Source organism: Grampus griseus (genome assembly GCF_964374135.1).
Source record: "Grampus griseus genome assembly, chromosome: 2".
NCBI classification, from domain to species: Eukaryota; Metazoa; Chordata; class Mammalia; order Artiodactyla; family Delphinidae; genus Grampus; species Grampus griseus.
The window spans coordinates 31,161,624-31,176,377 of record NC_139018.1 but is presented as its reverse complement, the minus strand read 5'-3'; the positions used below and the strand labels follow the sequence as shown (position 1 = coordinate 31,176,377).

The window sequence follows — 14,754 nt, the reverse complement described above, 5'->3', positions numbered from 1 at the left end:
GCTCTAGGCACATGGGCTTCAGTAGTTGTGTCACGCGGGCTCAGTAGTTGTGGCTCGCGGGCTCTAGAGCGCAGGCTCAGTAGTTGTGGCACATGGGCTTAGTTGCTCCGTGGCATGTGGGGTCTTCCCGAACCAAGGCTCGAACCCGTGTCTGCTGCCTTGGCAGGCGGAATCTTAACCACTGTGCCACCAGGAAAGTCCTCAGAATTTTTTGAAAGGATAGGATGAAGAAACTGAAGTTTTATAAATCAAACAAGTAGATATTTAGTTATAGTTAATAGCATACCATTTTAAATACTTTTCAGTGACCTTTTAAAGTATGTTTTCTCCATAAATGTTTATAAATGTTGATTTCATTTTCCCTTTCCTGTCTAGCCACTACAAGCCTGCTTGCAGCACTTTACAGTTTCATCTGTAGCATTGTGGCAGTAGCCTTACTATACGGATTGTGTTACGGCGCCTTAAAGGTGAGCAATACATGTAGTATGTTGTGTCTTTAAGGCTACTTTTCTATATTAAGATTGTTTTAAATTAACTAATGAGTTTTTTCCTGGTATCTCTTCAGCATTAATTTTCATGGTCTTCCTATGTTGAGCATTATTCTTATTCTCATTTAGTTTGAATTTGAAAGCAATTTCATAGTTAATCATTACTAAAGGAAAATCCTTTTCCATGTAGTAATCATAGGTTAATATTAGAAACAGATTAGTAAAAACTCGGCTGGTCTGGGATAGAGGTGGGCATAGTAATAACAGAATATGAAATTAATTTTAGGTTTCTACTTAAGAATATATGTAACTACTCTTCACATCAAGATTTTTTAAAACTTAGGAGAAGTTGTTCAAGGACTGCAATTTAAAATACAGTCTAGCAAAAATTAACACACTGAAATTTAATGTCATTATTGGTTTAGAAGAATCTGGACGAGCCTTATTAGTTCCATCTTAAAACAATTGTCACCAAATTATAACTGTAAAAATTTTAGATTTCTCATAAACAGCTCTCAGCTCCTGGTATTTTATTTGTTTATGATTAATACAAGATAATCAGAGAACGATGGGGTTGAAAGGGCTATGAAAAGTGACTCATAGCATCCTTCCTTGCTTCACTTATTCAGTAGCATTTACTGTGCTTACTGTGTGCCTAGTTCTGCTTTTAATTTGCCTATATGTTAACTGTGATTAACAAGTCAGTCGATGCTCTTAATAGAGGGTGATGAAGGCTGTGAAAACAGAGTGTTACAGGTATACGAATTAAGATATTACCCTGTTCAGCCTAAAGGGATTAAAGATGATTTTCCTAGGGGGTGGTTTTTTAACCAAAATTTGAAGAACAATAGGAAATAGCTAGTTGAAACAAGGGATGAAGAGCCATGGAGTTGTAAAGAAAGTGTGTTATGTACAGGAAACAGCAAATAATTTGGAATTGCTGGAAATTTGGGTACATGAGGAAAGATGGCCTACAGTAAGGCTGGAAAGGTAAGCAACGGCTGGATTATGAAATATCTTTTATCCTGAACGTATTGGGTGGAGATGGAAGACCACCAAATATTCGAGGTAAGGCAAGGAAATGATCAGTGTTGCATTTTAGAAAGATTACTTGGTCCCCAGTGTGAAGGAGACTGAAATATAAGCAGGAAGTATCAGAAGTAGGGTGACTCTTGTGCTGCCGTCTTAATTATAAGGGACTTAATGAAAATTGGATTCAGTGAATATATTTGGGAACTCTGTGGATGAAAAGAGCCAGAGTAGGATCCAGGATGACTTCTGGGTAGGGGCTGGCTTGAACATCTGGTTAGATGGTGATATTAATGCACATGATTGGAAATCTTTGAGTTTACTGGGGAAGGTGATTGTTTACATTTGGACACTTTTATTTGTTGGCATTAATGGGGTATCCAGAGATACATAGTGGGTAGTTATTTGCAGTAATGATGAAAAGATTTAGAATTCATCAACAAAGTATAAGAAAAAGACTGCTAGCCTGGGTTGGCAGGATGCAGATAGAACACTGGGAAATGCCAATATTTAAGCAGTAGATGGAACAGAATCCAACAAAGGAAACTTCAGAAGCAATACAGTGTGAAAAAAAATTTATTGAATTTGGCAGTTAATAGGATATTGGTGACTTTAACAAAACAGCTTTTTTGGTGTTTTGGCTGAGGAAGCTAGATTAATATAAGTTTAGGTCTGTATAGATATTAAGGAAACGTATTCTACTCTCTCTAGAATATAGTCGGGAAACCTGTGCACACGATGAGGATTGTTTTCTGGGTTTTGTTTTTTAAAAAAGATCTGAGCCTTGATTGCATTTAAAATGGGAGATGGAAAATTGATCAGAGAGGGAGATACTTGATGACATTAAGCCCAGGAAGGAACTGGAGGTAATGAGATCCAAGTCCAAGCTTCTCCCAGCTACACTACCTATAAACCATCCTGGTATAAAGGTTTTAGATCTATGTTTGGAGAACATGTTTTGGAAAGTGGGTCATTATTTGAAAGTTGCAGTCATAGAAGTTAACAATGCAGTAAGTTTTCTAATTTTCTAAAGGCCTATTTAACTATAATTACATAGCAGAAGAGCAGCAATTGTAAAACTGCCAGCTAGAAACTTGTGTCCTAAGACAGGCAGGGGGATATGTTTTTATTTTCCTTCCTTCTTGGCCATGGCATTTACATTAGACTATTTTAGTTTTAGGCATTCCCCATTGTAATAGAATAAATGTGCAGATGTACTTATATAAATGAGCAAAGACTATGTGCAGAGATTTCATCATAGCAGTGTTTGTAACAGCAAAAACTGTAAACGACCTAGTATTTGTTGTTTGTGACTGTTTAAATCAAATATGGTATAGCCTTACACTGGAATACTATACAGCCACGAAAAAGAATAAAAACAGACTTTAAAATTATTTATGTATCTATCTATCCTATTTATTTATTTATTTGGCTGCACTGGGTCTTAGTTGTGGCACACGGGATCTTCATTGCTGCATGTAAGATCTTCATTGTGGCATGCAGGATCTTTTAATTGCAGCATGTGAACTCCTAGTTCAGTCCTAGACTAGTCAGAGTCTTAGCCACTGGACCACCAGGAAAGTCCCAAAATAGATTTTTTATCTGCAAATGTGGAATAATTTCCAAGACATACAACTTGTTTCTTTTTTATCAAGCTGTATTGAAATGTAATTGACAAAAATGTAAGATATTTAAAGTGTACAGCATGAGGATTTGATATACGTATACATTGTGAAAGGATTCCTCCTGACAAGCTAACACATTTATCACCTCACATATTTACCTTTTTTTTGGGTGAGCACATTTAAATTCTACTCTTAGCAAATTTCAGTTCTACAATTCAGTGTTATCAACTATAGTCACTGTGTTACATATTAGCTCCTCAGAACTTATTCATCTTTTAAAAAAAATTTCTAAGTTTATTATTTTAATTTTTATTGAGGTATAATTGACATATACATTATATTAGTTTCAGCTAATGATTCAATATTTGTATATATTGCAAGACGAGCACCACAATAAATCCAGTTAACAGTTGTCACCATACATAGTTACAAATATTTTTTCTTGTGTTGAGAACTTTTAAGATGTGTTCTCTTAGCACCTTTTAAATATGCATACATTATTATTAACTGTAGTCACTGTGCTGTACGTTACCTCCCCAGAACTTATTTATCTTAAAACCGGAAGTTTGGGACTTCCCTGGTGGTCCCGTGGGTAAGACTCCACGCTCCCAATGCAGGGAACCCGGGTTCGATTCCTGGTCAGTGAACTAGATCCCACGTGCCGCAACTAAAAAAAGATCCCGCATGCTGCAACTAAGACCCGATGCAGCCAAATAAATAAATAAATAAATATTAAACAGAACTGGAAGTTTGTGCCTTTTGACCCTCTTTACCCATTTGCCCATGCCGTACCTAAACTTTATCTTATAACTGAAAGTTTGTACCCTTTTACCAACCTTTCCCTGTTTCCCCCACCTCCCAGTCCCTGACAACCACTTTTCTATTCTCTGTTTTTATGAGTTTGACGTTTCCCCCCCACATATAAGTGATAACGTGCAGTATTTGTCATTCTGTCTGGCTTATTTTACTTAGCATAATGCCCTCCAGTTTCATCCATGTTGTTGCAGGTGACAAAATTTCCTTTTTTTTAAGCTTGAATAATATTCCTCTGTGTGTGTGTGTGTGTGTGTGTGTGTGTGTTTTAATATAAAGGAAGACAGTATGCCAAAAAATAGATGTTTCCTTTGTGCCTTTTTTAAAAAAAGCACACCTGATGGCTTGTGCATACATAGAGCATTTATGGAAGAATACACAAGAAATTGACGATAGAAGTTACTTCTGGACAGTTAGGCTCATTGGGGAACACTATTGCATGCCTTTAGGTATGGTTTAATTTTTTTATCTATTCACTAATGTAGACTTTTACATCTGTTATTTCTGCTTTATTTGTGTTTACGTTTTGTTTTTCCTTGAACTTTAAAGCTTATTAAAAGTTAACATTATTCCTCTAAGACAACTTGAGTACCTCCTGTTTTTTATGTATATACTTTCTAGATGCTTACATATTATTAAGAGATCGCCAGAATTTGGGCCATTATGTAATGAAGTGAAAACGTTCAGACCCAATACACTGTGTAGAACAAATCCATCTTTTAATCATTGTATTGCATATTATTCTAAATTATTAATGTAAATAAAATAAGTCATTTTGAGACCAATTTAAGGATTTCTTTTTTTGTCTAAGAGCCACAAAAAGTAGTGTCAAGCATTTGTTAAATAAATGCAAGCATCTTTTGGGTGTTTTTCAGAACTTGTTTTGAGGCAAAATTTATACACAGTGAATTCTACCTATCTTAAGTACAGAATTTGATAAGTTGTGACAAATGCACATACCTGTGTAATATACGCCCCTAGCAAGATACAAAATAGTGTCATCACCATCAGAAAGTTCCCTCTTGTTCCTTCCCAGTTGCCCTGCCCCAGCCGCTTTTATTTTATTGTAGGTTTGCGGTGCTTGAGCTTCATAAAAATGGAATCACGCCATAGCTACTCTTTTGTAACTGATGTGTTTTGTTCATATTATGTTTTTGAGATTCATCTACATTATGTGTATCAGTAGTTTGTTCCTTTTTGTTGCAGAGAAGTATCCCATTTAGTTTTAAATCCTCCTTATTTCCATTGTATGAATATGTCACAGTTTATCTGCTGTCTTAGAGATGAACATCTGGGCTGTTTCTAATTTAGGGCTGTTATGAATAAGGCTGCTATGAACGTTCTTGTGCAAGTCTTTTTTTGTGGATACATGTTTTCATGTTTCTTGGGTAGGTAACTAAAACTGAATTGCCCGTTTTCCAGCGTGGTTGTACTGCACATCTTTTCTTCAGTTTTCATTTTTACCAGAGTTGGACATAGTTATCTTTTAAAGAGTCAAATATTTCTACAAGACTTAGTGCCAGGGACAGCAATCCCCTACCCCGTTATTTCTTCCTCAGAGTTAACCACTTTCAATTCTTTGAACTGATTCTTTTGGTATTTCCTTCCGTATCTCTAAGCAACTAACTTACACTTCTTGTATTTTGTCAAGGTTTAGGCATTATCCATGGACTGCACGTCATGGAATTGTAGGCTTAACTTTCTTTCACCTCTCCCCCCACATTTCTACTAGACGCAGCCTTCCTTGTCTCCCTCATACACCCGGTATGTTTACCTTACTATCACTGTGCAAATGCTGTTCCTACATACATTTCGTTTTCTCCTTTACTTTGTTTTCTTATGTATTTATCTCTCTTTCATTCTCAAACTCTTCACATATCGTTTAACTTTCTTCTCAGTAAATTCAAACATATAAGGAAGTTCAGTTCCTGGCTCCACCACTTAACTGGACAAATTACTTAAACCATCTGTACATTAGTTTCCTCATCTATAAATTGGGGGGTAATAGTACATATCTCCAAGGATGATTGTAAGAATTTAGGAAGTACTTACAAGCTCTGAGAATGGGGCTCAGTACATAGTATGATACACGTAATACAATGATGATGATAAGATTTTGATGTAGCCATTAAAAAAAAAGGTCTCTGTTGTGATGTGGAGCAATTTCCAAGACTATTACTAAATGGGAAAAAAAAGCAGGCTGTATAATAAACTACTATTTGATTACCCACTCCGCCATTCTCTCCTCTTGAATCCCCAGAGAAAGACAAAGGCGCTTACCTCACAGGCCATACTTAAGTACTGTTAACTATTCCTTATAGCAGTGTTATCTACCCTATACCAAGTACTGTGCTAGTAGACTCCAGAGATACTGCAGTGAGCAAAGCAGACATGGCATATCCACATCCACATGTTTGGTTGGCCTTAGAAGCTAGCTTTGTATTATTTATTTCTGGGAATATACAGTTTATTCACTCAAGAAACACTGATGCCTATTCAGTGCTCTGGAGGACATAATGGCATTTTATATGAGCAGAGGCATCCAGAAAGTAGCATACCAAATGTCAGCAGTTTGTTTTGCCTGAAGTGTTGTATCATGTATTACCTTTTCCTACTCCGTTATTATATATAACAGAAGTTTGCTGCACCAAGTTATTTTGTTTTTCAAAAAAGAGAACGTAGTTTACTGTAAACTTAATACCACTTAAAATATGAAAGAAATTGACAGCAGCATGTATCAGAAACAAATGTATTATTCCTAGTGTATAATAGAGCTTTAGTACCAAAAGAAATCTGACAATGATCTAGCAGTTAGATTCTAGTTCATCAGAAAGTAATAAATCTAAGTTTATGTGGAATAAAATGCAATTAATAACATGTGAAAAGGTTTTGTTTAATTAAGTTATCTTTCTCCAAAATACTGACATAAAAGGATTATGTGATACGTTGTGAATTAGAAGCATATTGTTCTGTCAAACTTTTTTTCCCCAACAGGATTCTTGGGATGGGCAGCATATTCCAGTGCTTTTCTCCATATTTTGTGGTTTATTAGTGGCAGTATCCTATCATCTCAGTCGACAAAGCAGTGATCCATCTGTACTTTTGTAAGTGAGATTACTTGTTACTGAATTAAAGAAATTTAAATAAGTTGGCATTTCTTTCAAATTTAACTTCCAAAATCTGTTTTTCCAATGCCTTGTCAAAGTGCTATTGACTTATCTATATTTGATTTCAAAATATATTAACTTTGGGTCATTCTGATTACCATTGGCTGAAAGTATTTGTTAGCTTTTTCTCTCCTAAGATTTAAAACTATATTTTCATAAAAATATTCTTATTGTATGCTTATTTATGGCATCTAAAACTTTTTAGAATTTATGGCAACTTAAGCTTAACGAGTAAATATACTTGGATCACTTCATTTTCTGTCATAAACTTTATTTGCCATTTGAAGTACTGGTTTTTAGGTTATAAATATATTTTTAAATTATTTTCTCTCTTTTTTTAATGTAAAGCTCTTTGGTGCAATCCAAGATTTTTCCAAAAACAGAAGAGAAAAATCCAGAAGACCCGTTGTCTGAAGTAAAAGATCCACTGCCTGAAAAACTTAGAAATTCTGTTGTAAGTTTTAGCTTTTTAAAATCACCTGAAAGACTTCAATTTTATATAGTTCAATTGAACTATATAAAACACTGAACACTATAAACACTGAACTATATAAAACAACGAACACTTTTTGAGGTAACACAATTTTAGTAACTGGGGAAAAATACATATATAGTTGTACATGGTTGGTGGTTTTTATTTCAAATTTTAACATGTAAGAAATGCTCATTCCTCTAAGTTTGTTTCAATGTAGAACAGTATGCTAAATATTTATTTTTAGATAAGGTGAGATTAAGTGATTTCATTGTTTATAGAATTCTTAATCCTATTGAATTTAAACTAGGATTTGAAAGGTGAATATTAACATAAATTAGATTTATTTTGTTGTTATTTTTGTTGATAAAAACTTTGTCTTTATAAGTCATCTGCTCGTCTTTTAGTGTGTTTTATTTTTCAAGGGTAAGTGTGTGTGTATGTTTATTTTCCAGGTTGAAGGAGAGAACAATAACCTGTACTAATTTCATATACTCAAGCAGATGTAGTAATTTAAAAATTTTTAATGTTACCTGCATTCTTTCAGTTATTACTTAAAAAATGAATTCTACAGATTCATATCTGCCATATGGAACAAAACATAAAACATTTTTTTCCTAAGTTATTTTACATATTTCCATTTATGAAAGACTGTATTTATATAGGTCTTGAATTAGACTAATATTTACTTTCACTGAACTTAAGCTGTTCATATATTCTTCAGAAAACTTTAGGAAAATACAAAACTGCCTCAAGATATAATTTAAAGAGTTTTTTCTGACTTTAGTTTTCATGTTAGCAAAGGACATTTCATGTTAAGTATAATAGGATATTTCTGAATGTATTAGCTTAAAAGCATAAATCTGTGGGTCAGTTGATGACCAAAGATATCAAGAGGTTTCTGGTTTTCACTGCAACCACTAAAAGAACCAAAAGTCAGTAAGTAGGGACTTCTCTGGTGGCGCAGTGGTTAAGCATCCACCTGCCAATGCAGGGGACATGGGTTTGAGCCCTGGTCCAGGAAGATCCCACATGCCGCGGAGCAACTAAGCCCGTGCGTCACAACTACTGAGCCTGCGCTCTAGAGCCCGCGAGCCACAACTACTGAAGCCCGCGTGCCTAGAGCCCATGCTCTGCAACAAGAGAAGCCACCGCAATGAGAAGCCCACGCACTCGCCACAAAGAGTAGTCCCCGCTCCCCCCAACTAGAGAAAGCCCGCGCGCAGCAATGAAGAGCCAACGCAGACAAAAATAAATAAATAAATAAATTTTTTTTTAAAAAAAAACAAGATTCAATAAGTAAAACAGGACATATGCATGCAGTTTCAACATTTCAGAAGGCCAATGAAAATATAACTTTGTTATCCAAAAGGATATACCCTATAAAAGAACTTAAATATCTCATTTCTTTTTCCTGTATGTAAAGCTTACAGACCAATGGGGGGAAAATCTTCATTCTAAAAGGCTTTGTTATGATATGTTTACTGTGTGTGGAACTAGTTAAGCTTAGTTTAATTTCCTTGGCATTGCAGTATCAAACCAAAATATGAGGAAACTGAGGAAGAAAATAAGACTTATTGTAGTTAATTATTATGTGTAAGAAATACCTAGAAGTGCTACAGAATAGGATCAATGAAAATTTATTTCTTAAGCTTGGCCACTTGGGAGGAAAGATTTTGTTTAAATTTTTGTGTAATGTTAGATAATTCTGTTTTGTTCCACAGAGCGAGCGTTTACAGTCTGACCTAGTAGTGTGCATTGTAATTGGTGTGCTGTATTTTGCTATTCATGTAAGCACAGTGTTCACAGTATTGCAGGTAAGGAATCATTTTATTCTTTTCACTCGGGGAAAATAACTTTGGATTCACTTCTGATTTGATTGTAGTGTTGGTCCATAATGCCGAAACATATGACTTTTTGTTTGGTTTTAACAACAAATACTTATTTTCTCATGGTTTCTCATGGGTCGTGACTCTGGGAGTGGCTTAGCCAGATGATCCCAGCTCAGCATGTGTTATGATGCTGCAGTCATATGTGGCTGCAATCAGCTGAGGCTGTTAGCAGGCCTCTCTTTCTTGCTGACTGTTGGCCAGAGAGCTTAGTTCTTCTCCGTGTGGTCCTCACCAGGGGCTGCCTGAATATCCTCACAAAATGGCAGCCTGTTTCCCCCAGAGCCAGTGATCCTAGAGAGAGAAAGCCCAAGACCAAAGGCCCAGTCTTTTATAACTGATGCTGGATGTGGCATACATACCACCACTTCTTCCGTATCCATTGGTCATACAGGGCAACCCTGCTGCAATGTGGGGGGGAATACAAGCAGGCATAAACACCAGGAACCGTGCTGGACTGACACCGTATGCCCTCTGGCCTCCGTGATTCACATCCTTCTAAACCCCCCAAAGTCTCATTCCACTACAACTGGAAGTCCAGAACGTCGTCCTCTAAATCAGGCCCGGGTGTGGGCGATGCTTGGTCCTGCAGTACAGTGCTGCGCGTCTGCAGGCCACGCGGTTACCTTCCTCGGGGCTCTTCATTCTCTTGTGCAGACCTGTATTTCTACATGGTGTCAATTTGATTATGATGCACCTCCATGTAGTTTTCTTCATGTTTTTGTGTCTGGGGTACATTGCATCTGTGGTCTAGTTTTCATCAGATTTAGAAAATTTTGGTCATTATTACTGTAAATGTTTTTTCCCTTTTCCTTTTGCTGTCCCTCCACCCACCCCCACTCATGGACTCCATTTACATGTATATTTGGCCTCTTGAATTTGTCCCACAGTTCACTGATGCTTTGTTCATTTTAAATTCTTTCCCCCCCCACCACCACATGTTTAATTTTGAATGTTTTCTATTGCTATTGCTTTGTTGTTAAGTTCACTAATCTTTTCTTCTGTAATATGTAATCTGCAGTTAATCCCATCCAGTGTATTTTTTGTCTCAGAACTAACAAGTTTCATCTTTAGAAGTTGGATTTTAGGTCTTTTTTTATATCTCTCATGCCTCTATTCACTTTTTTGAACAAATGGAATTCACTTCTAACTCTCTTAATGTTCTTGTCTCATAATTCTAATTTCTCTGTCACTTATGGGTTGGTTTTGATTAATTGATATTTTTCCCCGTGGGTCATAGTTTCCTGATTCTTTGCATGCATGGTAATTTTTGATTGGATGTCACGCATTATAAGGTTGGCCTTTTGTGTATTGGATGTTTTTGTATTCCTAGAAATACTCTTGAACTTTGTTTTTTGGCACTATTAAGTTACTTGTTAACAGTTTGATCCCCTCAGATCTAACTTTTAAGATTGCTTAATTGAGACTAGGGCTGTTTAGTTTAGGGCTAATATTCCCCCTACTGAGGCAACATGCTTTGGAATACTCTGACCAGTGCCCTGTGAATGTTGAGTTTTTCCAACCTGGCTTGTGAGAACAGGCACTATTCCTAGCCCTGTGTGAGTGCCGGATACTCTTCTCTCTAATCCCTTGGCGAGGTTCCTTCCCTTTGCATATGTAGTTCTCTCCCACACACATGTGCTGATTCCCTTGAATATTCGAGGGAGACTCCGCAGATCTTCTAAGTTCTCTCTCCATGCAGTTTTCTCTTTGGAGCACTGTCTGCTCTGGTGAGCTCTGGTGAACACTAGCTGCTTTGCTGTCTGCAGGCTTTTAGTTCTATCTCCTCAACTCAGGAGGTACCAGCCTTCATGTGGATTCCCCTCCCTTCACTGCAACTTGGAAAGTATCTAAGGGCAGTAAGCTGGGGCAGTCCTGACACTTACCTCATCCGTTTTCTTTCTCTCAGTGTTTACTGATTATTTCCTTATGTCTAGTATATTGCAAACCATTGGTTCATATATTTTATTCTATTTTGATTCATGTGGAATAGGGTAAATCTCTATTATTCCATTTGGCCAGAAGCAAAGGTTATATTATTTAAATTTAACATTTTTGCCTGTTTTCTTCTCTTCCAATTTGAACCATTAACTCCTGAGTACCTCACAAGCTGAGTGAGGTCCAGTGGGTCTTCAGGGGTCCGATGGAAACCTCTTTAGTTTCTAAACGTATGACTTTTAATTTGAATACTTGAAGTGATGGTACTTGGTTTTTGTGAATTTAGTCATACATAAGAACTCTCTTCCAAACCATGTGAAGCCACAAAAAAAACTTTTTCCTCATTCTATTTTGCTCTTCACGCAAACTTAACAGTTTTATTTAGCTCATGTCCTTTATCTCTACTAGCTAAAACAATTGAATACATTGCTCTGCAAGTCACATAGAACATTCTTAGGGAAGCAAGCAATTTACCTCAGGCCACACTCTAATTACATTGACAGTGTGAGACACCAAGGAAAGTAGTTAACACATTTTAAAATATCTGTAATACGTGAACAGTCACTACCTTTTATGGCTGATTTAATCAGAAAATTACATAATATAGAAATGTTAACTGCAGACAGATGTTTAGTTCTTAGATTCTATAGTTGACTAAATTGAACTGACAAATTAGAAGTTCTCCTTTGGGTCTCAGAATCACTTTTCATGTCCTCAACTTTATCCTCCTTTTAGCCTGCGCTCAAGTATGTGTTGTATGCGCTTGTCGGCTTCGTGGGTTTTGTAACCCATTACGTGCTGCCTCAAGTTAGGAAGCAGCTACCGTGGCACTGCTTCTCTCACCCTCTGCTCAAGACGGTGGAGTATAATCAGTATGAAGTTCGAAGTAAGTATTTCATTAACACTTTTCCTTTCAATACTATGGATTTTTTTCTTTTACTTTGTTGACAGGTGACTGTTAAGTAACTATCATCAAGTAACACTTCGGCTTGTGTTTCTTAGGTTTGACACTAATGAATCAGACCTTTTGCTTTCATTTCAGTTGAAGTATAAATGTCAGTGCTAAAATGCCAACTTACCACAGAATAAACCTTGCTCTTTCCTCCTCTAAGTTTTTCTTCACAGACCTCTCATTGATTAATCCTTCAGTGTATGTCTGTGACTTCTCTTTCCAGTCCCTACCTTTACCCTCAATCTTCCTTGCAATATGCAGGCAACTCAATCCTCTTTAAGACTTCTATTTGATATATTTTTAACTCAAAGCATAAAGGGAATAGAAAGGTCTTCGTTCCTGTTTCCACCAGTGACACTATGTCCTACCAGAGAGGGTTATAAAGAGTTGATCAAGAGAAAAGAGGTGAAAAACATTTGTAATTGTTATTATTCATTCAGATTTGGGATAAAGTATAAAATGACTAAAAAGAGGTAGAAGGCCAGTCCATTTGGCAAGCTTTTTACTTGTCGCTTTAAACCCTGACTTTTCTGTTACAAGTAATCAGTCTGGTTCATTGGTTCCATGACCTATAATATACTTCCTCATTTTAGGGATATAATAAAAGTTAATACCTGTGTCATCATTATTATATACCAGTGATTAAACAAGCCAATGTTTTTTCCTCAGACTTTCTCTTTAGTTAATGAGTTACTATGGAGAGTAAATTTCTCAACTGTTTGGAGATGAATTAACTTCTTTAGAGAACTCTGAAGCTTTTGAAAGATTTCTATACCAAACTTGACTTTGCAGTATCAAAGCGTATTTCCTGGGCCTTTTAGCAGAATTGCTTAAGTCATCATGGTACTGTAATCTTGATCACTATTTTGATCCTGGGGAGATAATTAAATATTAATGTGTAGATTGTAGTGAAATGACATAAAACTATAAAAATCTGTACTGGCCTATTCTTACCATAAGGAAAATAACTCAGAATGATATATTTTTGATAGTTAATGATTAATTGCTTTCATATATAAATGTTAGCAGGTGTATCTGGCTTGTTTTGAAGAACAGTTTTCATTAAAGTAAATCATTGATCATGTTGTTTGTTTTTTATCTTAACAAAACATTTAGTCTAAATTTTTATAAATTTTGAATCAACATAACATTTTTCACTTATTGAGAGTATTAGGCATTAGCAAAGTTGACTGTAGTAGCTATAAAGAAAAATCTGATTCATTAGAGAACTTCCTAGAGGTGGTTGACATTATTTTCAGATAGCTGGAGGACCGTATTTTAAATCTTTCAGCTTATCCTAGACACTTTCCCCAATGACATTAAATATTAAAGTATTGGGAAAATATTACTGGCAATGAAAATGACACTTATGAAGTGTGTGAATGCAAAACATATACTTTCATATCTGTTCTGAGATGTATGTCTTATAAGATGTATGTGTATGTAAGGATTTTAAAAACAGATAATTTAATAGATCATTTATTTCTTTTTGGGGAAAGGGGCAGTCTAATAATCTTCACTAATCTTTTCTCCAAAAGTTATAGGCATAAATAAGAAAAAGTTATGGTTAAAAACTGAGATTTCAAGAATAAAAGTTTAAAATGAAATTCAGTTCATCTAAATTTAACATCTAAGTTGGAAAGTTGCATGTGTCTCAGAATTCATAAAACTGACTATTGATTGACATACTGGATTACTTACATTATTTATAGTACAGCTGAATTTGAGTGGTAAGATTTTCCTTTCTTATCACATTACCAGACTATTTTATGCATTAGATGACATGGTTTTCTTGACTTAATATTGCCTTGTTAGACGCAGCTACTGTGATGTGGTTTGAGAAACTTCATGTGTGGCTTCTTTTTGTGGAGAAGAATATCATCTATCCATTGATTGTTCTCAATGAACTTAGTAGCAGTGCAGAGACAATTGCTAGTCCAAAAAAACTGGATACAGAGTAAGTACAGTACTCCTCTTATCTAAGTTTGACTGTTGGGGTCTGTCATAGCAATGTCTTAAGTTACTGATCTAGTAACAAGTAATCATTGAGTGTCTCTTTGGTGCAAAGTACTGTGTGAAAAATTCAAGTGAAATTTTGTCTTTGACTTCCCTTTTCTGAACATCTGTTTCTGCTCTTGGCATATTACTACTCCAGACATCTCATTGTAAACTAACATTTTATGAGATGACATTTATTAAATAAGGTTAATTTTAATATTAGATGGTAAGTTTTGGAGATGATTATTTTTGTGTACTGTGTGAATCAGACCATTTAGGTGCTCACTTGCCTATACAATCATCCTGTAGGCCTACCCACTACACTAGGTACATGTTGTTGGGTAAGCATTAATATGTTTTGTATGTGCTAAATGCTGTTAATG

General features: G+C 35.7%; 1 protein-coding gene across 8 annotated transcripts in view; it reads left to right on the top strand.

Annotated features, from left to right (window-relative positions):
- PCNX1 (pecanex 1) overlaps positions 1-14,754 on the top strand; it is a 171,922-nt gene that overhangs the window by 108,799 nt on the left and 48,369 nt on the right. For all 8 annotated transcript variants that reach the window (XR_014296294.1, XR_014296295.1, XR_014296296.1 and 5 more), the window contains 6 exons: positions 376-467; positions 6,950-7,059; positions 7,471-7,576; positions 9,319-9,411; positions 12,157-12,307; positions 14,189-14,330. Coding sequence is in view for 5 of the 8 variants with exons in the window: in XM_082647372.1 (XP_082503498.1) it covers positions 376-467; positions 6,950-7,059; positions 7,471-7,576; positions 9,319-9,411; positions 12,157-12,307; positions 14,189-14,330 (694 nt within the window). In the remaining 3 variants the exon portion in view is untranslated. The remainder of the gene's footprint in view (positions 1-375; positions 468-6,949; positions 7,060-7,470; positions 7,577-9,318; positions 9,412-12,156; positions 12,308-14,188; positions 14,331-14,754) is intronic.